The sequence below is a fragment of the Rhincodon typus genome, chromosome 5 (assembly GCF_021869965.1).
Source record: "Rhincodon typus isolate 14 chromosome 5, sRhiTyp1.1, whole genome shotgun sequence".
NCBI classification, from domain to species: domain Eukaryota; kingdom Metazoa; phylum Chordata; class Chondrichthyes; order Orectolobiformes; family Rhincodontidae; genus Rhincodon; species Rhincodon typus.
The window spans coordinates 4,622,269-4,642,981 of record NC_063336.1 but is presented as its reverse complement, the minus strand read 5'-3'; the positions used below and the strand labels follow the sequence as shown (position 1 = coordinate 4,642,981).

Here is a 20,713-nt window from a genome sequence, read left to right as displayed (position 1 = left end):
CCACTTTTTAAGAACGGTGATAGAGATGAACCAGGAAATTATAGACAACGAGTCTGTGGGATAGGAAAACTATTGGAGAAAATTCTGAAGGAACGAATGTATTCAAGAGTCAGCTACATATAGCACTTGGGGCGAATGGGTTCAAAGGTTATGGGGAGAAAGCAGGATTAGGCTATTGAGTTGGACGATCCGTCATGATCGTGAAGCATATAGCTTCAGCTTCAAGTAAGCAGAGAGAGAGATGGTCAGCAACAGGCTAAATAGAGGCCCAGGATTGGGGCCAAGAAAGAGAAGCAAGTTCCCATTTCACAGCTGCTGCTTCAAAGTTCTGCAAATTGTGAAAATAAATCAAACAGAGACAAGATAGGGAAGTGGTATGTTGATTGGTTCGGGATGTTTAAAAGGGTATTTTATGGAAGATGGAATTGACTGAGTAATAACATGAATACATGTAAGTTAGGGGCAATACAGTAATGTAGTGTACATAAGCAAAGTAGAGTAAGGGAAGTACAGTTAGTGTAAGGGAAACAAAGTTAACAGTAATTGTAATAAGCATTTTTTAATAAAAAGGAATAACTAAGGGGCTTAAAGGAAATCATGGCACCAGAGCACATGCTCTTGATATGCTCCTCCTGTGCCATCTGGCAAATCACAGAAGCTTCAGTTGTTCGGATGACCCCATTTTCAGGAAATGTGTCCAGCTGCGTCTAATGGTGAACCACATTTCGGAGCTAGAGCTCTGGGCGTGTTTACTGAGGAGCACCAGCAATACCGAGCATGTTATGGATTGCACCTTCAGTGAGGTGATCACACTGCAGATAACAACTGGACAGGGAGACAGTGCATGGGTGATCACCAGGCAGAGTACAGGAAGGCAGGTGGTGCAGGAGTCCTCTGTGGCCATCCTCCCTTCTAACAGATATATCATTTTGGATACTAGTGGTGGAGATGACTGTGCAGGGGAAAGCAGTGGCAGCCAACTTCATGGCACTATGGGTTATCTGCTGCACAAGAGGAGAGGAAGAAGCTTAGCAGGGCTTCAGTGAGAGGAATTTCCAAATTATTGCCTCTAATCTTGCTATTTTCTTCCTTGCTTCACATACATTTCACCTAGCTATAGAGGTTTGTCTACTTTTAAGCCTGCCAGACGACTGTCTCTGTCTATGCTAATTTATTTAAGAATATCACAGCACTTCTCCTTGATTTCAATACCCATATCATCCCTCTCACTCGTGAAAACTGACAAAAAGTACTCATTTAGAACTCTACTTTGTCCTCTGGTTCCACATACAGAAATCACCACTGTGGTCCTTAATGGGGATCTACACTTTTTCTAGTTGTCCTTTTATCCTTAATGCCTTGGTAAAACAACTTAAGATTTTCCTTTATTTTACCTGCCATTATCCTTTCATATCTCCTTCTTGCTTTCCTAATTTCCTTTTTAAGTTTCTCTTGCACATTCTATACTTTTGGGCTTATACTGTTTTAAGCTGTCGATATCTGCCATTAGTCTTCTTTTTTCACTTAATCCAATCCTGTATATCCTGATATTCAAGGTTCAGAGGATTTGTTTATCTCACTGTTTGTCTTTCTGGAACACATTGATCTGTAATCCTCCCATTTCCTCCTTGTATTTGTCCCAGTGCTCGGACACAGATTTACGTAAAAGTATCTGCTCCCAGCCTACTGTAACCAAATCATACCTGATCTTATGAAAATCAGACCTCCTAACGCCTGCCCCATCAATACCCAATTTTAACTTTGATTTCAGGCTGATCCTGGATCTTTTCTATAACAATCTTGAATCTAATGAAGTTATGACACTGACTGCAAAATGCTCCCCCTGTGATACTTCACTTAATTGTGTGACTGCATTACTTAAAATTAAATCCAGGACTATGCTGTCTCATACGGCCTTCTGCACACTGGCTTAAAAACTTTCATGGATGCATTTTAAGAATTCAACTCCCTCTGTACCTTTCACTCTATGATGACCCAATTTCATATTGGAGAAGTCGAAATCCCTATTCAAAATCTTATTACTTTTACACTTCTCTGAAATCTTCCCACATATCTGCTATTCTGTTTCTCTGTAACTGTTAGGGGTCTATAGTCCAATCCCAACAATATGATTGCTCTTTTTTGGTTTTTCGGTTCTGCCCATATGGCTTCATTTGAGAAGCCTTCTAAGATATCATCCTTTCTTTCTACTGGAATTGATCCCCTGATCAATAGTTGATTTTATTTAATTTATAGTTGTCACATGTACTGAGATACAGTGAAAAGTGTTGTTTTGTGTGCTATACAGGCAGATCATACCATACAAAATGCATCAAGGTAGCAGAAAAGAGTGCAGAATACAATGTTGCAGCTGCAGAGAAAGTGTAGAGAATGACATCAACATTAGCATCTGAGAGGTCCATTCAAAAGTCTGATAACAGCAGGGAAGAAGTTGTTCTCGAATGTGTTTGTATGTGTATTCAAACTTTTATATCTTCTACCCGACGGAAGAGGGTGGAAGAGAGTTTACTTGGAGTGGGAAGGGTCTTTGATTGTGTTGTTCACTTTTCTCAGGCAGTGGAAAGTATAGATGAAGTTAATGAAAGGAAGCCTGGTTTGAGTGATGGACTGAGCTGTGTTCATGACTTTCTGTAGTTTCTTGCAGTCATGGGAACAACGGTTGCCATACCACACTGTGATGCATCCAGATAGGATGCTTTCTACGGTGATTCTGTAAAAATTAGTAAGAGTCTTTATGGACATGCAAATTTCCTTGGCCTCCTGAGGAAGTAGAGGTGTTGTTGTGCTTTCTTGACCGTCGTAACGACGTGTGAGAATCAGGACAGATTGTTGGTGATCATCACTCCCAGGAACTTGACACTCTTGACCATCTCCACCTTAGCACCAGTTTTGCAGACAGGGGCATGCCCTCCATGCAGCTTTCTGAAATCATTGACCAGTTCCTTTGTTTTGCTGATGTGGTTGGAGAGATTGTTGTCTTTACACCATGCCACGAAGCACTCAAACTTTTCCTCTATTCTGTCTCGTCATTGTTTAAGATCAATGGTGGTTTCATCAGCAATCTTGTAAATGGAGTTGGGGCAGAATTTGGCCACACAGTCTTGAGCGTATAAGGGGTATAATATGGTGCTGAATACAGTCTTGCACTGGTGTTGAGGATTATCGTGGAGGTGGTGTTGTCACCTATTCTTACTTATTGCTGTGTATGGGTCAGGAAGTCGAGGATCCAATTACAGAGAATGGAGCCAAGACCTAGGTCTCAGAGTTTGGAGATGAGCTTGTTTGGAATTATGGTGTTGAAGGCAGAGCTGTAGTCAATAAGTAGGAGCCTGATCAAGGTATCCTTGTTATCCAGATGTTTCAGGCATAAATGTATGGCCAGGGAGATGGCATCTACCGTGGACCTGTTGCAAAGGATCAAGATAATTTGGTAGGCTGGAGTTGATGTGAGCCATGACTAACCTCTCAAAACACTTCATAATTATGGAGGTCAGAGTAACCAGGTGGTAATCAATGAGGCACATTACATGATTTTTCTTTGGCACCGGGATGATGGTGGGCTTTTTGAAGCAAAGGAGGATTTCATATTGTATCACAGAATAGAATCATAGAATCCCTACAGTACGGAAACAGGTCATTTGGCCCATCAAGTCCACACTAATCCTCCGAACAGCAGACCCACTCCCCTACCCTCTCCCTATAACTCACATTTCCCATGACTAATCCACCTAAACTGCACATCCCTAGACGCTATGGGCAATTTAGCATGGCCAATCCACCCAACCTGCACATCTTTGGTCTGTGGGAGGAAACTGGAGCACCTGGAGGAAACCCACGCAGATACAGGGTGAACGTGCAAACTCCACACAGTCACCCAAGGCTGCAATCGAGACCAGGTCCCTGAGACAGCACTGCTAATCTCTGAGCCATTCCACCCGTAATATGGAGAAGTTACAGATGTCAGTGAATACTCCTGCCAGCTGGTCCACAAAGGACCTGAAACCATGGCTGGGGGCTCTATCCTGGCCAGTTGCTTTCCGAAGGTTCACTCTCAAGAATAGCCACAGCCCCTAATCTCTTACCTCCTCCTCTGTCTCGCCTGTAATATTGAACTGCCAATCTCAGCCCTCTCTTGATTATGTCTCAGTGATAGCAATTACATCATACCATTTTTAAAAATTTTTGCCTTCAACTCATCTGCCTTGTTTGTCAGAGTCCTTGCATTGAAATAAGTACCATCCAATCTTGCTAAATTACCTTGTGCCTTAGCTGGCCTATAACCTCTATGATTTCTTGACTTCCTTACTTGTCTCTTCTAGTCTTGGTTGTTTATCTCCCAATGCTGAACCTTCTCACTGAAGCCCACTCCCCTGCCAAATTAGTTTAATCCCTTTCTAACAGCACTAGCAAACTTCTCCGCAAGGATGCTGTTCCGTTTCCAGTCTAGATGCAACCCATCTACCTTATACAGCTACCACCGGCCCCAAAAATGGTCCCAATGTTCAAGAAATGTAAAACCCTCCTTCCCGCACTATCTTTCCAGCCACACGTTCATTTGGACCAACCACTTATTTCAATACTCACTAGCACGTGCATTAGATGTATTTCAGAGAATACTACCTTTTGGCTCTTATTCTTAATCTATTTTCTAGCTCCCTAAGTTCTGTTTGCAGGATCTCATCTCTTCCTCTATCTATGTCATTGGTACCAATATGTATCACAATCTCTGTCTGTTTTTCTCACCATTTAGAATGTCCTGCAATAATTCAGTGACATCCCTAACACTGTCACCAGGGAGGCAACATACCATCCTGGAGTCAGGCTTGCCACCACAGAAACAGATTGGATTAAGTGAAAAAAGAAGACTAATGGCAGATATCAACAGCTTAAAACAGTATAAGCCCAAGAGTATAGAATGTGCAAGAGAAACTTAAAAAGGAAATTAGGAAAGCAAGAAGGAGATATGAAAGGATAAGGGCAGGTAAAATAAAGGAAAATCTTCCTCATCCCGCCCCCTTGACCTGTCCGTCCTCCCTGGACTGACCTATCCCCTTCCTAACTCCCTACCTACACTCACCTTTACTGGCTCCATCCCCGCCTCTTCGACCTGTTTGTTTCCTCTCCACCTATCCTCTCCTCTATCCCTCTTCTATCCGCCTCCCCCTTTTCTGATGAAGGGTCTAGGCCTGAAACGTCAGCCTCTCTGCTCCTATGATGCTGCTTGGCCTGCTGTGTTCATCCAGCCCTGCACCTTGTTGTCAAAGGAAAATCTTAAGTTGTTTTACCAAGGCATTAAGGATAAAAGGACAACTAGAGAAAGTGTAGATCCCCATTAAGGACCACAGTGGTGATTTCTGTATGTGGAACCAGAGGACAAAGTAGGGTTCTAAATGAGTACTTTTTGTCAGTTTTCACGAGTGAGAAGGATGATATGGGTATTGAAATCAAGGAGAAGTGCTGTGATATACTTAAATAAATTAGCATAGACAGAGACAGTCGTCTGGCAGGCTTAAAAGTAGACAAACCTCTACAGCTAGGTGAAATGTATGTGAAGCAAGGAAGAAAATAGCAAGATTAGAGGCAATAATTTGGAAATTCCTCTCAGGCCACAGGAAAGGTGCCAAAGGACAGGAGGTCAGGCAATGTGGCCCTTTTATGCAAAAAGGGAACAAGGGATAAAGCAGGAAACTATAGACCAATTACTCTCATCTCACTGGTGGAAGCAGTTCTGAGGGACAGAATTAATTTGCATTTTTTCTTCATCAGAAGTCACCTGACTTGAAATGTGAACTTTGCCTTCTCCCCGCAGAAGGTGACAGACCTGCTCAGTTTTGTCAGCAATTTCCGTTTTTGTTGCAGATCTCCAGCACCTGCAGTTCTTTGTTTTGTTATATTGGATAACCTGGGGTTGATTTCCTTGGAGCAGATGAGATTGATGGCACATGATTGAGATGTATAAGACAAAAGAAGCATGTTCAGCACAGACCGGAAGAAAACTGTCCCCTTTGTGGAGGGTTCAGTGACAAGGGGGCATGGATTTAAGGCAAGGGTAAGAGTTTTGGAGGGTAGGTGAGAAAATGTCTTTTCACTCAGAGGATGGTGGGAATCTGGAACTCACTGCTTGTAAGGGTGGTGGAGGCAGAAACCGTCATACCTTAAAGTAGCAATTAAATGTACACTTGCAATGCCAAGGCTGACAAGTGGCAAGTGACATTCGTGCCACACAAATGCCAGGCTATGACCATCAACAATAAGAGACAATCTAACTACCGTCCCTTGACATTCAATGGTGTTACCATCACTGAATCCCCCACTATCAACATCCTGGGGTTACCATTGGCCAGAAACTCAAATGGACTCACTAAATTAACAGAGTGGCTACAAGAGCAGGCCAGAAGCTGGGAATATGCTGCGCGCAACTCACCTCTCAACTCCTCAAAGCCTGGCACAAGGCACAAGTCAGAAGTGTGATGGAATACTACCCACTTGTTTGGATGAGTACAGCCCCAATAACACTCAAGAAGCTTGACACCATCCAGGACAAAGCAGCCCGTTTGACTGGCACTACACCCACAAGCATTCATGCCCTCCACCAACACTCAGTAGCAGCAGTGTGTACTATCTACAAGATGCACTGCAGAAATTCACCAAAGATCCTCAGACAGCACCTTCCAAACCCACGACCACTTCCATCGAGAAGGACAAGGGCAGCAGATATATGGGAACACCACCACCTCCAAGTTCCCCTCCAAGTCACTCACCATCCTGACTTGGAAATATATTGCCATTCCTTCACTGTCGCTGGGTCAAAATCCTGGAATTTCCTCCCTAATAGCATTGTGGGTCAACCCACAACTGGAGGACTGCAGTGGTTCAAGATGGCAGCTCACCATGACCTTCTTAAGGTCAACTAGGGATGGGCAAGAAATGCTGGTCAGCCAGCGACATCCACATCCCACAAAAATGAACAAAAAAAGACATACAAGACTATGGACCAAGTGCTGGAAAATGGGATTAGAATTGTTAGGTGGTTGTTTTTGACCGATACAGACTTGGTGGGCTGAACGGCCTTTTTCCGTGCTTTAAACCTCTCTGACCCTATGATTCTAATTTTACAAAAGACATCTTCTGAATTCAGAGCAGCACTCCGAAGGCTTGTGATTTTAAATAAAGCTGTTGGACTATAACCTTGTGTCATGTGACTTCTGATTTGTTCATTCCAATCCAACACCAGCATCTCCACATCATATACTATTACTAAACAAAAAACAAAGATCTGCAGATGCTGGAATGTTGAAACAAAAACAGAAATTGTTGAAGAAACTCACCAAGTCTGGCAGCATCTGTGGAGAGAAAGCAGAGTCAATGTTTTGGATCCAGTGACCCTTCTTCAGAACTGACAAAGCTAGAAAATATGGCATGTATGGAGGGGTAAAGGAATAAACAAGAGGTGGAAATGGAGCCCAGAGAGAGAACAGCAGTTGGGCAGAAAAATGGATGGATAATGGTAAGCCAGAGAGAAAGAAAAGTTGATAATAGGGATCATTAGTGGGTGAAAATGGATTGGCTGTGACGAAAGCAGCCCACATCAATGACAGGGCAGGGGTGTGGATATAGGTAAAGGACATGGAAGGAGGTGTTCAGGTCTCAAAATTATTGAATTTGATATTGAGTCCAGAAGGTTGCAGGATCCCCAAGTAGAAAATAAGATGCTGCTCTTCCAGCTTACACTGAGCCCTGCTGGAGCATTGTACCAGGCCTGTGACAGAAATGTTGGCCAGGGAACACAGTGGCATGTTGAAATGCACTGCAGGCATTCTACAATTATTACCAGTATCCTTGCAACAGTAAGTTCATTTACCTGGTTCTGGTGCAGGCTTTACATTTTCATTAATTAGCACGCTGTCAGAGATTGCTACAAATATTTCCACCAGTTTGTCCACAGTTTTTTCAAGATATTTGCTTTTTGGGGCCAAAGTTTCTGCCCATTCTTCACAGCAAGCCTGTAGAATACATAAACACACAAAATGTAAACATTCTACAATAGAATGACAATACTCCATATATCAGTAGCACATTCCTAATCCTTAAAAACAAATGCTATAAAACCAGAAATGACCAGATATTAATGAAAAATAATTCTTATTCAGTTGAATGTTAGAAATCCCATAAGAGTCACTCAAAGAAAAACAATGAATAGCATGCCCATCATTTTGTGTGCTATGCAGAGCATTTCTTTTTCCAGTCTACGTGGACTTCAGGAAGGCATCTGATAAGGTCTTGCATAGGAGAATGATAACGAGGCTAAGATGCCATGGATTCCAAAGAAATTTACCTACTTTGATCCAGAATTGGTTAGGTGGCAGGAACCAAAAGACGATGTTTGAAGGTGTTTTTGTAATTGGAAGTCTATATCCAGTGGGGTTCTGCAGGGATCAGTGTTGGCGCCTTTGCTGTATCTGGAGTATGTAAATAATTTAGACCTGAATGTAAGAAGACTGATCAGTAAGTTTGATGATACAAAAATTGGCAGGGTGGTAAATCATGAGGAGGATGGCCTTAGATTAGGGGAGGATATAGATGGGCTGGTCAGTTGGGCTGATTAATGGCAAAGTGTATTCAAGCTGGATAAGTATGAAGTGAAGCACTTGAAGAGGATAAACATGGCAACAGAATGCATGTTGAATGATAGAACCCTCGGCAGCACCGAGAAACAGAGGGACCTTGTGCATGTTCACTGTTCCTTTCAGGTGTGGGATGGGTAGATAAAGTGGTCAGGAAGACATATGGAATATTTGCCTTTATTAGCTAAGGTATAGAGTTTAAGAGAAAGGAGGTGATGCTGGAACTGCATAAAATGTTGGTTAGGCCACAGCAACTGCACACATTGTGAACAGTTCTGCAATCCACATTATAAAGTTGGGGGGACTGATTGCATTGGAGAGGGTATAGAAAAGATTTACAGGATATGGCCTAGGGCTAGAGAGTTTTAGTTAATGTAGAAAGATTGGATAGACTGGGATTGTTTTCCTCGGAGCAGAGGAGATTGATATGGGACATGATTGAGAAATATTAAATAATGGGGGACATAGACAGAGTAGACAGGAAGAGAAGTTTCCTGGAGATAGTAGGAACTGCCGATGCTGGAGTCTGAGATAACAAGGTGTAGAGCTGGATGGACACAGCAGGCCAGGCAGCATTGGAGGAGCAGGAAAGCTGACAGTTCGGGTCTTCTTCATTTTCTGAAGAAGGGTCCAGACCCGAAACATCAGCTTTCCTGCTCCTCTGATGCTGCCTGGCCTGCTGTGTTCATCCAGCTCCACACCTTGTTATATAAGAGAGGTTTCCTCTTGTGCAGCGATCAATGACCAGGAGGCATGGATTTAAAGTAAGGGGCAGGAAGTTTAGAGAGAATGTGAAGAAAAATCTATTCACCCAGAGGGTGGTGGAAATCTGGAACTCACTACCTGTATGGGTAGTAGAAGCACAAACCCTCATAATATTCAAAAAGTATTTCGATGTACTCTTGTGATGCCAAGTCACACAAAGCTATCGGTCAAGTGCTGGAAAATGGGAAAATAATAGTTAGATGGTTGTTTTTAATCATCACAGACCCAATAGAACGAACAACCTTTTACTGTGCTGTTGATCTCTATGACTCAATGACTTGTTCAGTATCAAAGATAAGGCAGAAGCTTTTATAACAACCTACAGGCAGACGTGCAGAGTGGATTATTCATCTGAGCCTTCTCCAGAGCTCTTCAACATCACAGTCTTCAGTCAACTTGATTCACTCATGTGATAACAAATGACTGAAGAAACACAATACTGCAAAGGTCATGAGGCCTGACAATATCCTGGTATAGAACTGAAGACGTGCTCCATAACTTCCTGTGCCCCTAGTCAAGCTATTCATAGAACATTGAACATAGAACAGTACAGCACAGTACAGGCCCTTCGGCCCACGATGTTGTGCCAACCTATTATCCTACTAAGATCAATATACCCTGCATACCCGACATTTTACTATCCTCCATGTGCCATCCAAGAGTCACTTAAAAATCTCTAAAGTATCTGACTCCACTACTACTGCCGGCAGCGCATTCCACACTCTGGGTAAAGAACCTACCTCTGACATCTCCCCTATACCTTCCTCCAATCACCTTAAAATTACGCCCCTTGTAATAGTCATTTCCGCCCTGGGAAAAAATCTCTGACTATCCACTCTATCTATGCCTCTCATCATCTTGTACACCTCTATCAAGTCACCTCTCATTCTTCTTCGCTCCAACGAAAAAAGCCCTAGCTCCCTCAACCTTTCCTCATAAGCACTGCCCTCCAGTCCAGGCAGCATCCTGGTAAATCTCCTGTGCACCCTCTCTAAAGCTTCCACATCTTTCCTATAATGAGGTGACCAGAACTGAACACAATATTCCAAATGTGGTCTAACCAGAGTTTTATAGAGCTGCAGCATAACCGCACGGCTCTTAAACTCAATTCCCCTGCCAATGAAAGCCAACACACCATATGCCTTCTTTACAACCCTATCAACTTGGGTAGCAACGTTGAGGGAATCTATGGACATAGACCCCAAGATCCCTCTGTTCTTCCACACTGCTGAGAAGCCTGCCATTAACCCTGTCTTCTGCATTCAAATTTGACCTTCCAAAATGAATCACTTCACACTTTTCTGGGTTGAATTCCATCTGCCACTTCTTTGCCCAGCTCTGCATCCTGTCAATGTCCCATTGCAACCTACTACAGCTCTCCACGCTGTCCACAATTCCACCAATCTTCGTGTCATTGGCAAACTTACTAACCCACCAGTATTCCAGTATAGCTACAACACTGGCATCTACCTGACAACGTGAAAAATTGCTCAAGTATATTCTGTCCACAAAAAAACAAGACAAATCGAAGTGAATCAATTACCACCCCATCACTCTAATCTTGATTATCAGTAAAGTGATGTAAAGGGCCGTTAACAATGTTATCAAGCAGACTACATTTAGCAATAACCTGTTCAGTGAAGCTCAGTTTGGATTCTGACAGGGTCTCTCAGCTTCAAGCCTCATTACAGACTTCGTTCCAACATGGATAAAAGAGCTGCCCCTCCAGAGGTGAATTGAGAGTGACTGCCCTTGACATCAAGGGAACATTTGACCAAGTATGTCATCAAAGAGCCTTAGCAAAACCAGAGTAAATGGGATGATGGGGAGAAACTCAACCTTGTTTGGAGCTGTACCTGGCACAAAGGAAGATTCTTGTAATTACTCTGAAGTCAGTCATCTCAGCTCCAGGACATCTCTTCAGGAGTTACTCAAGATCGTGTCCTAAGCCCAACCAACTCTAGACAATGGACATCTCCAAGAAGAGAAAACCTGAAAACCACCCTATGAAATTCAATCATTCTACCATTGTTGGATGTTTCACTATCAACATCCTGAGGGTTATTATCGGCCAGAAGCTTGATCGGACCAGTCATATAAATGCAGTGGCTACAACGACAAATCAGAGGCTATGAATTCTTTGACAGTTCTTTCCAAACCTACAATCACCATTGTCTAGAAAGACAGCGGCAGCAGATACATTGGGACACCATCTGCAAGGTCCTCTTTAAGCCACTCACCATCTTGACTTGAAAATATGTCAACATCCCCTCACTGTCACTGGGTGAAAATCCTGAAACTGTTTTCCTAATGGCATTGCGGGTCTACTAAAAAGACAGCTCACCATTACCTTTTCTGGGACAGTTATGGATGGTAATAAATGGTGTACCAGCTAATGAGGTCAACATCCTCAGAATGAATAATAGAAATAGCCAATCCTGGTCTAACTAGGTGAGTAGACAATCTTTATTGCATGGCTGCAACTATTTTCAAATTACTTGAATGTGAATTACTTGAATACTCGTACGATGTCCCAATGATAGTTTGTAGTATTTAATGCACTCAATAAATATTAACATATTTAAACATCCTCATGATCTACTCTGTCTGTACCTCTAATAATTTTGTACATCTCCATCAAATTCCCCTATCCGCCTGCTCTGCTCCAAGGAAAGCAAACCCAGCCAATCCAGTCTCTCCGCATAATTGAGATTTTTCATCCCATGCAACATTCTGTGAATCACTTCTGCATTTTGTCCACTGCAATCATGTCCTTCGAGAGTACAGCGACCAGAACTGCACACAGTTTTCCATCTTTGGCCTAACCAATCTTTTATAAAGTTGTAACAAAACTTGCTTGCCCCTATGTTCTGCACCCCCACCAAAGAAGGCAAGTATCTGGTATCTTTACTACTCTGTCTACCTGAATTGACACTTACAGGGATTGATGGACTTTTACATAGAGGTTCCCTTGTTCTTTAGTATTCCATAAGCGTCGACCATACAGGTTGTATATCCTTCCCTTATTAGACCTCCCAAAATGCACCACCTCACACTTTTCGGGATTAAATTCCATCTACCATTGCAATGCCAAATTTATCAGTTGATCAATATCAGAATGCAGACTGAGACCATCCTCCTCACCATCAACATCAGCAATTTTTGTGACATCTGCAAACTTAGTTATTATACCTTCTGTATTCATATCGAATTCGTTAATGTACTTAACAAACAGCAAGGGTCCTAGCACCGATCCCTGTGGTATACTGCTGGCCACAGGCTTCCAATTATAAATACAACCCTCTACCATCACTCTGAGCCTCTTTTGAGAGTCAATTTTGGATCCAACTTGCTTTGGATTCCATGGGCTCTTATCTTTTCGACTAGGCTTCCATGTGGGATCTCATTAAAGCCCTTACTAATTCCATGTAAACCACATCAACTGCATTACGCTTATCAAAATATTTTGTCACCTTGTCAAAAAACTATTTTAAATTCGTCAGACAAGATCTCCTTCTGACAAATCTGCGCTGACTATCCCTTATCAATCTTGCCTTTCTAAGTATTGATTAATCCTGTTCTTCACGATTTCGTCCAATAACTTTGAAACCACTGATGTCAGATTAACTGCTCTGTAATTACCCGGTTTATCCTTGCTACTCTTCTTGAACAATGGAATGAGATTAACAAACCTCCAGACTTCTGGCTCTTCATCTGTGACCAGAAAAGTATTAAATATTGAAATAACTCCACTGTTGCTGATATCCCATCACCAAGTCCCCTTGGATGAGGCCATACCTTGAGTATTGTATGCAGTTTTGGTCTCCTAGTCTGAGGAAAGACATTCTTGCTATTGAGGGAGTCCAGCAAACGGTTCAACAGACTGATTCCTGGGATGGCAGGACTGACACATGAAGAAAGACTGGATCGACCGGGCTTGTACTCATAGGAATTTAAGAGAATGGGGATATTTCATAGAAACATAAAATCCTCATGGGACTGGACAGGCTAGATACAGGAAGAGTGTTCTTGATATTGGGGAAGTCCAGAATTAGGGATCACAGTCTAAGAATAAAGGGTAAACCATTCTGGACTGAGATGCGGAGGAATTTCTTCATTCAGAAAGTTGTGAACCTGTGGAATTCTCTATTACAGAAATCTGTTGGGGCCAGTTCATTAGATATATTTAAGGTGGAGCTGGGTGTGGCTCTTGCAACTAAAGGTAGAGAAAGTGAGTGTGAGATACCGAAAATGCACAATTAGCCATGATCATACTGAATGGCCTACTCCTGCATCTATTTTCTGTGTTTCCATGTTTTATTTACACATGAAGAATCCTTGACTCTAATACTGCCTCTTCGGAGACAGCTGTCAGAGTGCCAGAATCCCTGACACTCCTCTTTTTATCTGTCGGTCAGGGGTCCCTGATTGGACCAGATTAACAGATAAATATATTCTATGAGGTCCACCTGACTGACCTCATTACAATCATACCCCTTCCCTCTGAGCCCAAAGACATAGGCCAGTCTTTTTTCTTGGGCAGTCTCCTGGGGTGTTTTAGCACCGACTGAGGTTCCACCGACTCAGCATCCAATACGGGTGGTGTGTATCGCACAGGAGTCCATCTTTCAGGCCAAGAGTGCCTTGGTAGAAGTTCACTGTCTCTTCCAGTGGTAAGGACATCGAGGCGGCTACATCTGTCACGTCCATCTCTGATTCAGAGAACTCGTCAATGCTTGACGGAGAGTGTGAACTCATGGGTTCTTGCAGTCTTTCTGAATCAGAGGGCGGCAGAGACATCACTGAGAGGAATTCTGGAAGGAGGCACTGCAGTTGCCATGACTGGGGAGCGGATCGCAACAGGACACCCCCAGTGATTGATGCGAGGAAGAGCATCGAATCAGAGGGCGGCAGAGACGTCACTGAGAGGAATTCTGGAAGGAGGCATTGCAGTCATCACGACTGGGAAATGGATTGTGACAGGGATGTCACTGAAGAGGAATTTTGGGAGGAAACACTGCAGTCACCACGACTGGTCTGAATATTATACAGGAATTGTTGCCAAGGAGTGGTTAAAGCCGAAACACTACATTAGTGTAGTATTTCCCCCTCTCCCACCTCCTTTAACAAAAAGGGACTGTGAGGAGGGCAGACAAGGTATGATTCTTATTTTTTTTTAAGTGTACAAGGGCAGAAATGGCAGTTAGGGCAGTGGTATGCTGCTCCTGCCAGAATTGGGAAATCATGGGGCAGTCGTGTCCCTGACAACTACATCTGTGGTTCGGTTGGAGTAGCAACTGGATACACTGTGGTGCAGACAGGGGGCAGAGTGAGTGATAGATACTAGCTTTAGAGAGGTGATCACACCACAAGTCCAGACAGATAGATGGGTGACCGTCAGGTGTGGCAGGCAGGTAGTGCAGGTGTTACCTGTGGCTATTCCCCTCTCAAAAAGGTATACCTTTTTGGATATGATTCAGGGGGCATAGTCTCCCAGGAGATTGTCCAAGTAGCAGCCAGACTTGTGGCACCACAACTGGCTCTGCTGTAGAGCAGGGTGGGGCAAAGTCCAGGTGAGCAATAGTAGTAGGTGACTCGATAGTCAGGGGCACAGACAGGCATTCCTGTGGCTGTGAACAAGGCTCTAGGATAGTGTGTTGCCTCACTGGTGCCAGAGTCCTGGATGTCTGAGTGGGTACAGGACACACTGAAACGGGAGAGAAAACAGACAGAAGTCATAGAATCATGGAATCCATACAACGTGGATAGGGTATACAGGGACGGCATGGTAACTCAGTGGTTAGCACTGCTGCTTCAAATCACCAGGGACCTGGGTTCAATCCCAGCCTTGGGCAACTGTCTGCTGCCATACAGGAAAGTTTTCATGACTGTAATGGGGTTTTCCTGCACTTTTCAGTGCAATGGAGATTTCCCAGTGCTTTGCAGATGTAAGAGAGGTTTTTGCCATATTTCAGAGCTGTGTTATATTACCTGCTTTGTCTCCTTGTTTCTCAAAGAAACTTTTGTGTTCAAATACAATGACATAAGCGTTTAAATTGCTAAACTTATCTGCTGCAATTGAGTAGCTTCATGATTTCTCTGACTCTCCAGAACTTTCTTTCTTAATTTGTTCTTTCTACTCCTGTTTTGTGGCATCCAAGAACTAATATACAAACAGAGTTGCCACCTAAAGAAAACCTGCCATTTCAGCTTGAATCATTGTGCTAAGTAAGGGTTCCCCTTTTTAAACAGGTATTTTTGTTTTGACTCATCCTTGAAGTTTGATCACTTCCTTCTCTCAACTTGAACTTGAGACCACTTCCATTGGCAACTGCGTCTTGAAGTAAATTGTAAATTTGATTTGGATTTGCAGATTTCTTTCATTCCAGCACATCTTCTGTCAAGTTATAAATGTTTTCTGAACCATTTTCTGCAATATCCTTCTGTTTTTGTGTTGCCATGATTTTTGTGGAATACACTGTCACCAGTAATCAGCAATGTCTGTTCTCTTGAAGTCTTCTGGTTAATTTTTTCTTCATGAAGACCTACAATCTAATTTTTCTTAGTTGGCACAATTTAGAAATGGTGATGATGACCTCTTCTCACATTGTGTCACAAAGGCCAACCTTCTTGTGTACAGGTTTCTTCAAACACAAAATGATCTAGTGTTGGTCACTTTTCACTTAGAAAAGTTTAGTTGAACAAGCAGTATGGGGTTATGTAAATGCTGTAATATTTACAAATTATTGAAGAATGACCTACATTATTATAGAGACTGTTAGAAGCACACTAATCCTAGATCTGTCTCCTGTGGTTCCTTCTTTACTCTGATGAAGCCGCAATGACATAATCACCATGGGCGGTGATTGCTGCACTCAATCATAAACCCTGTCGAACATTTTCAGAACAATATACAACACCCTTCACAATGATATGACGTCCTTTCCTGTCATCCAAGGATTCCCCCAACTAGCAACACCCCCCCCCAACACACACACACTCACACACACACACACACACACACACAATAGCTTACAGGATCTTCAACAGGGAAGGATGTTCTTGCTGCAGAGGGAGTGCAGTGAAGATTTATCAAATTGATTCCTGGGAATGGTAGAACTGACATATGAGGAGAAATTGAGTCAGTCAGATCGTATTCACTGGAGTTTAGAAGAACTGGAAATGGGGGGAGGGTCTCATACAATTCTATAAAATTCCAACAGGGCTAGATAGCTTCAATGCAGGAAGAATGTTCCCAATGGTGGGAACATAGTTTAAAGATAAGAGGTAAATCTTTTAGGACTGAGATGTGGAGAAATTTCTTCACCCAGAGAGTGGTGAGCTTATGGAATTCACCATCACAGAAAGTGGTTGAGGCCAAAGAGAAAAGTAGATATAACTCTTGTGGCTAAAGGAATCAAGGGTTTGTGGGAGAGGGTAAGATCAAGGTATTTCCACTGAAAGCAGAATTTAATGGTCCATATAAAGCAGTTTATAAAGTGACTTATCTGAGAAAAACTTATGACATTAAGAAAAGAAGTCAGTTATGTCAGATAAACATGCGAAAAACACATCATCACAGGGAAAATGATAAGGGGATGTGAGTGTATCAGGTTAGAGTAATTTGGAAGTTGACAGAGATAATCAGAGCGGTGTAGGAGGACAGGTAAACAATTCTTAGAGCCAAACCTCTACAATCTGTCTGCATATCATGGAAATATTGGGACAGTTACAGAATCACAGAGTTATACAGCACAGAAACAGACCCTTTTGTCCCACCCATCCATGCTGACCAGATACCTTAAACTGATCTAGTCCCATTTGCCAGCATTTGAACCATATGCCTCTAATTCCTTCCTATTCATGTACCCATTCAGTTGCCTTTTAAATGTTGTAATTGTACCTGTCTCCACCATCTCTTCTGGCAGCTCATTCCATGCATGCACGACGCTTTCGTGAAAAAGTTGCCCCTCAGGTCCCTTTTAAATCCTTCCCCCTTCACCTTAAACCTATGCCCTTTGGTTTTGGACTCCCCTATCCCAGGAAAAGACCTTGGCTATTCGTAGAAACATAGAAGAGAGGAGCAGGAGGAGGCCATTCGGCCCTTCGAGCCTGCTCCGCCATTCATCACGATCATGGCTGATCATCCAACTCAACAGCCTAATCCCGCTTTCTCCCCATAACGTTTGATCCCATTTGCCCCAAGTGCTATATCTAGTCACCTCTTGAATGCATTCAATGTTTTGGCATTAACTACCTTCTGTGGTGATGAATTCCATAGGCTCACCACTCATTAGGTGAAGAAATGTCTCCTCATCTCCATCCTAAATGGTCTACCCTGAATCCTCAGACTATGATCCCTGGTTCTGGACACAGCCACCATTGGAAACATCCTCCCTGCATCTACTCTGTTGAATCCTGTTATAATTTTATAAGTATCTATGAGATCCCCCCTCATTCAACTGAACTCCAGCGAAAACAATTGTAACCTAGTCAATCTCTCCTCATACGTCAGCCCCGCCATCCCCGGAATCAGCCTGGTAAACCTTCTCTGCACTCCCTTGAGAGCAAGAGCATCCTTCCTCAGAAAAGGAGACGGAACTGCACACAATATTCTGGGAGTGGCCTCACCAAAGCCCTGTATAACTGCAACAACACATCTCTGCTCCTGTACTTGAAACCTCTTGCAATGATGGCCAACATACCATTTGCCTTCTTTACTGCCTGCTGCACCTGCGTGCTTACCTTCGCGACTGGTACACAAGGACACCCAGGTCCCGCTGCACACTCCCCTCTCCTAATTTACAGCTATTCAGGTAGTAATCTGCCTTCTTGTTTTTGCTTCTGAAGTGAATAACCTCACATTTATCCAAATTATACTGCATCTGCCATTGATTTGCCCACTCACCCAACCTGTCCAGATCATGCTTAAGGATCTCTGCATCCCCATCACAGTTCAGCATCTCACCCAACTTGGTATCATCTGCAAACTTTGAGATGATACATTTTGTTCCCTCACTCAAATCATTAATATATATTGTGAATAGCTGGGGTCCCATCTCTGATCCCTGTGACACTCCGCTAGTTACTGCCTGCCAATTTGAAAAGGACCCATTAATTCCTACTCTTTGTTTCATCTCTGCCAACCAGTTTCCTATCCATCTCAATGCACTTCCCCCAGTCCCATTTGCTTTAATCTTGCACAATAACCACTTTTGTGGGACTTTGCAAATGCTGCCTGAAAATCCAAATATACCCCATCGACTGGCTCCCCCTTGTCAACTCTACTAGTTACATCTTCATAGAATGCCAACAGATTTGTCAAGCATGATTTCCCTTTCATAAATCAATGCTGACTCTGTCTGATCCAGCCACTGCTTTCTAAGTGCTCCGCAATAAAGTCCTTGATAATGGATTCAAGAATTTTCCCCACTACCAATGTTAGGCTTACTGGTCTATAATTCCCTATTTGCTCTCTACCTCTCTCTTTAAATACTGGAGTGACATTAGTTACCCTCCAATCTGTTCCAGAATCTACATAATCCCTGGAAGATGAGCACAAATGCATCCACTATTTCAAGAGCCACCTCTTTAAGTACTCTGGGATGTAGATTATCAGGCCTTGGGATTTGTCCGCCTTCAATTCTGTCAATTTTTCCAGCACCATTTCTCTACTAATATTGATCTCCCTCAATTCTTCCCTATCACAAAATCTTACATTCTCCAAAATTTCTGGTATCTGATTTGTGTCCTTTTTTGTGAAGACAGAACCAAAGTATGTATTCAGTTGCTCAGCCACTTCTTTGTCCCCTATTACACATTCTCCTGTTTCTATCTTTCGGGGACCTACATTTGTCTTCACTAATTTCTTTCTCTTCACATACCTGTAGATACCCTTAGTGTCAGTATTTATGTTCCCTGCAAGCTTACTTTCGTCCCGTATTTTCCCCATCTTAATCAATCCCTTGGTCCTTCTTTGCTGAATTCTAAACTGCTCCCAATCGTCAGACATATTATTTTTCTTGGCCAATCTGTATGCTTCTTCCTTAGATCGGATACTATGTTTAATTTCCTTTGTAAGCCATGGATTGGCCTTCTTACCCATTTTGCTTTTGTGCCAGACAGGAATAAACAGTTGTTGCAGTTCCCCCATGTGTTCCTTAAATGTTTTTCATTTCCTAGCCACTGTCATCCCTTTAAGTAATTCTCCCCCATCTATCAAGGCCAACTAACGCCTGATATCTTCATAGTTTTCTTTATTAAGATTCAGCACCCTAGCCTCTGAATTAACTACCTCATTCTCCATCTTGATTAAAGAAATGTATCATGTTATGGTCGCTCTTCCCCAAGGGGTCTCGCACAGCCCCTCACCCTATCCATGGCCCTCATGATTTCATAAACCTCAATAAGGTCAACTTTCAGCCTTCAAAGCTCCAGGGAAAAAAGCCCCAGCCTATTCAACCTCTTGCTATAGCTCAAACACTCTGACTCTGGCAAATCCTTGTAAATCTTACAAGTTATACACTGATCTCATATTTAGGGAAAAAACAATGGGAGGATCTTGTAAAACTACTGAGAAATTATGAGGTAATCTATACAGAGACAGTTGGAAGTACTACATTTGCAAGACACAATGTGTCGCTCTTCCCCAAGCGGTCTTGCACAGCTAGACTGGCAATGATTCCCTTCTCATTACACAGTACCCAGTCTAAGATGGCCTGCTCACTAGTTGGTTCCTCCACATATTTGTCAAGAAAACCATCCCGTACAAACTCCAGGAATTCCTCCTCTATAGCATTGTGGCTAATTTGATTTGTCCAATCTATGTGCAGATTAAAATCACCCATGATTACTGATATTCCCCGTATCCATGGCCCTCATGATTTCATAAACCTCAATAAGGTCAAGTTTCAGCCTTCAAAGCTCCAGGGAAAAAAGCCCCAGCCTATTCAACCTCTTGCTATAGCTCAAACACTCTGACTCCGGCAAATCCTTGTAAATCTTACAAGTTATACACTGATCTCATATTTAAGGAAAGAACAATGGGAAGATATTGTAAAACTACTGAGAAATTATGAGGTAATCTATACAGAGACAGTTGGAAGTACTACATTTGCAAGACACAATGTGGACTTGGGAGAATCAGGACCAATAAAACAACTCATTATCAGTTGAGAGAAAGCAAGAACTGCAGATGCTGTAGTCAGAGACAACACAGTATGGAGCTGGAGGAACACAGCAGGCCAGGCAGCATCAGAGGAACAGGAAAGTTGACGTTTTGGGTCAGGACCCTTCTTCAGAAA

At 42.8% G+C, this 20,713-nt stretch overlaps 1 protein-coding gene across 1 annotated transcript in view; it reads right to left on the bottom strand.

Annotated features, from left to right (window-relative positions):
- LOC109930964 (dynein axonemal heavy chain 8-like) overlaps nucleotides 1–20,713 on the bottom strand; it is a 2,199,840-nt gene that overhangs the window by 608,757 nt on the left and 1,570,370 nt on the right. The window contains 1 exon segment of the mRNA XM_048596622.1: nucleotides 7,883–8,024. Coding sequence (XP_048452579.1) covers nucleotides 7,883–8,024 — 142 coding nt within the window.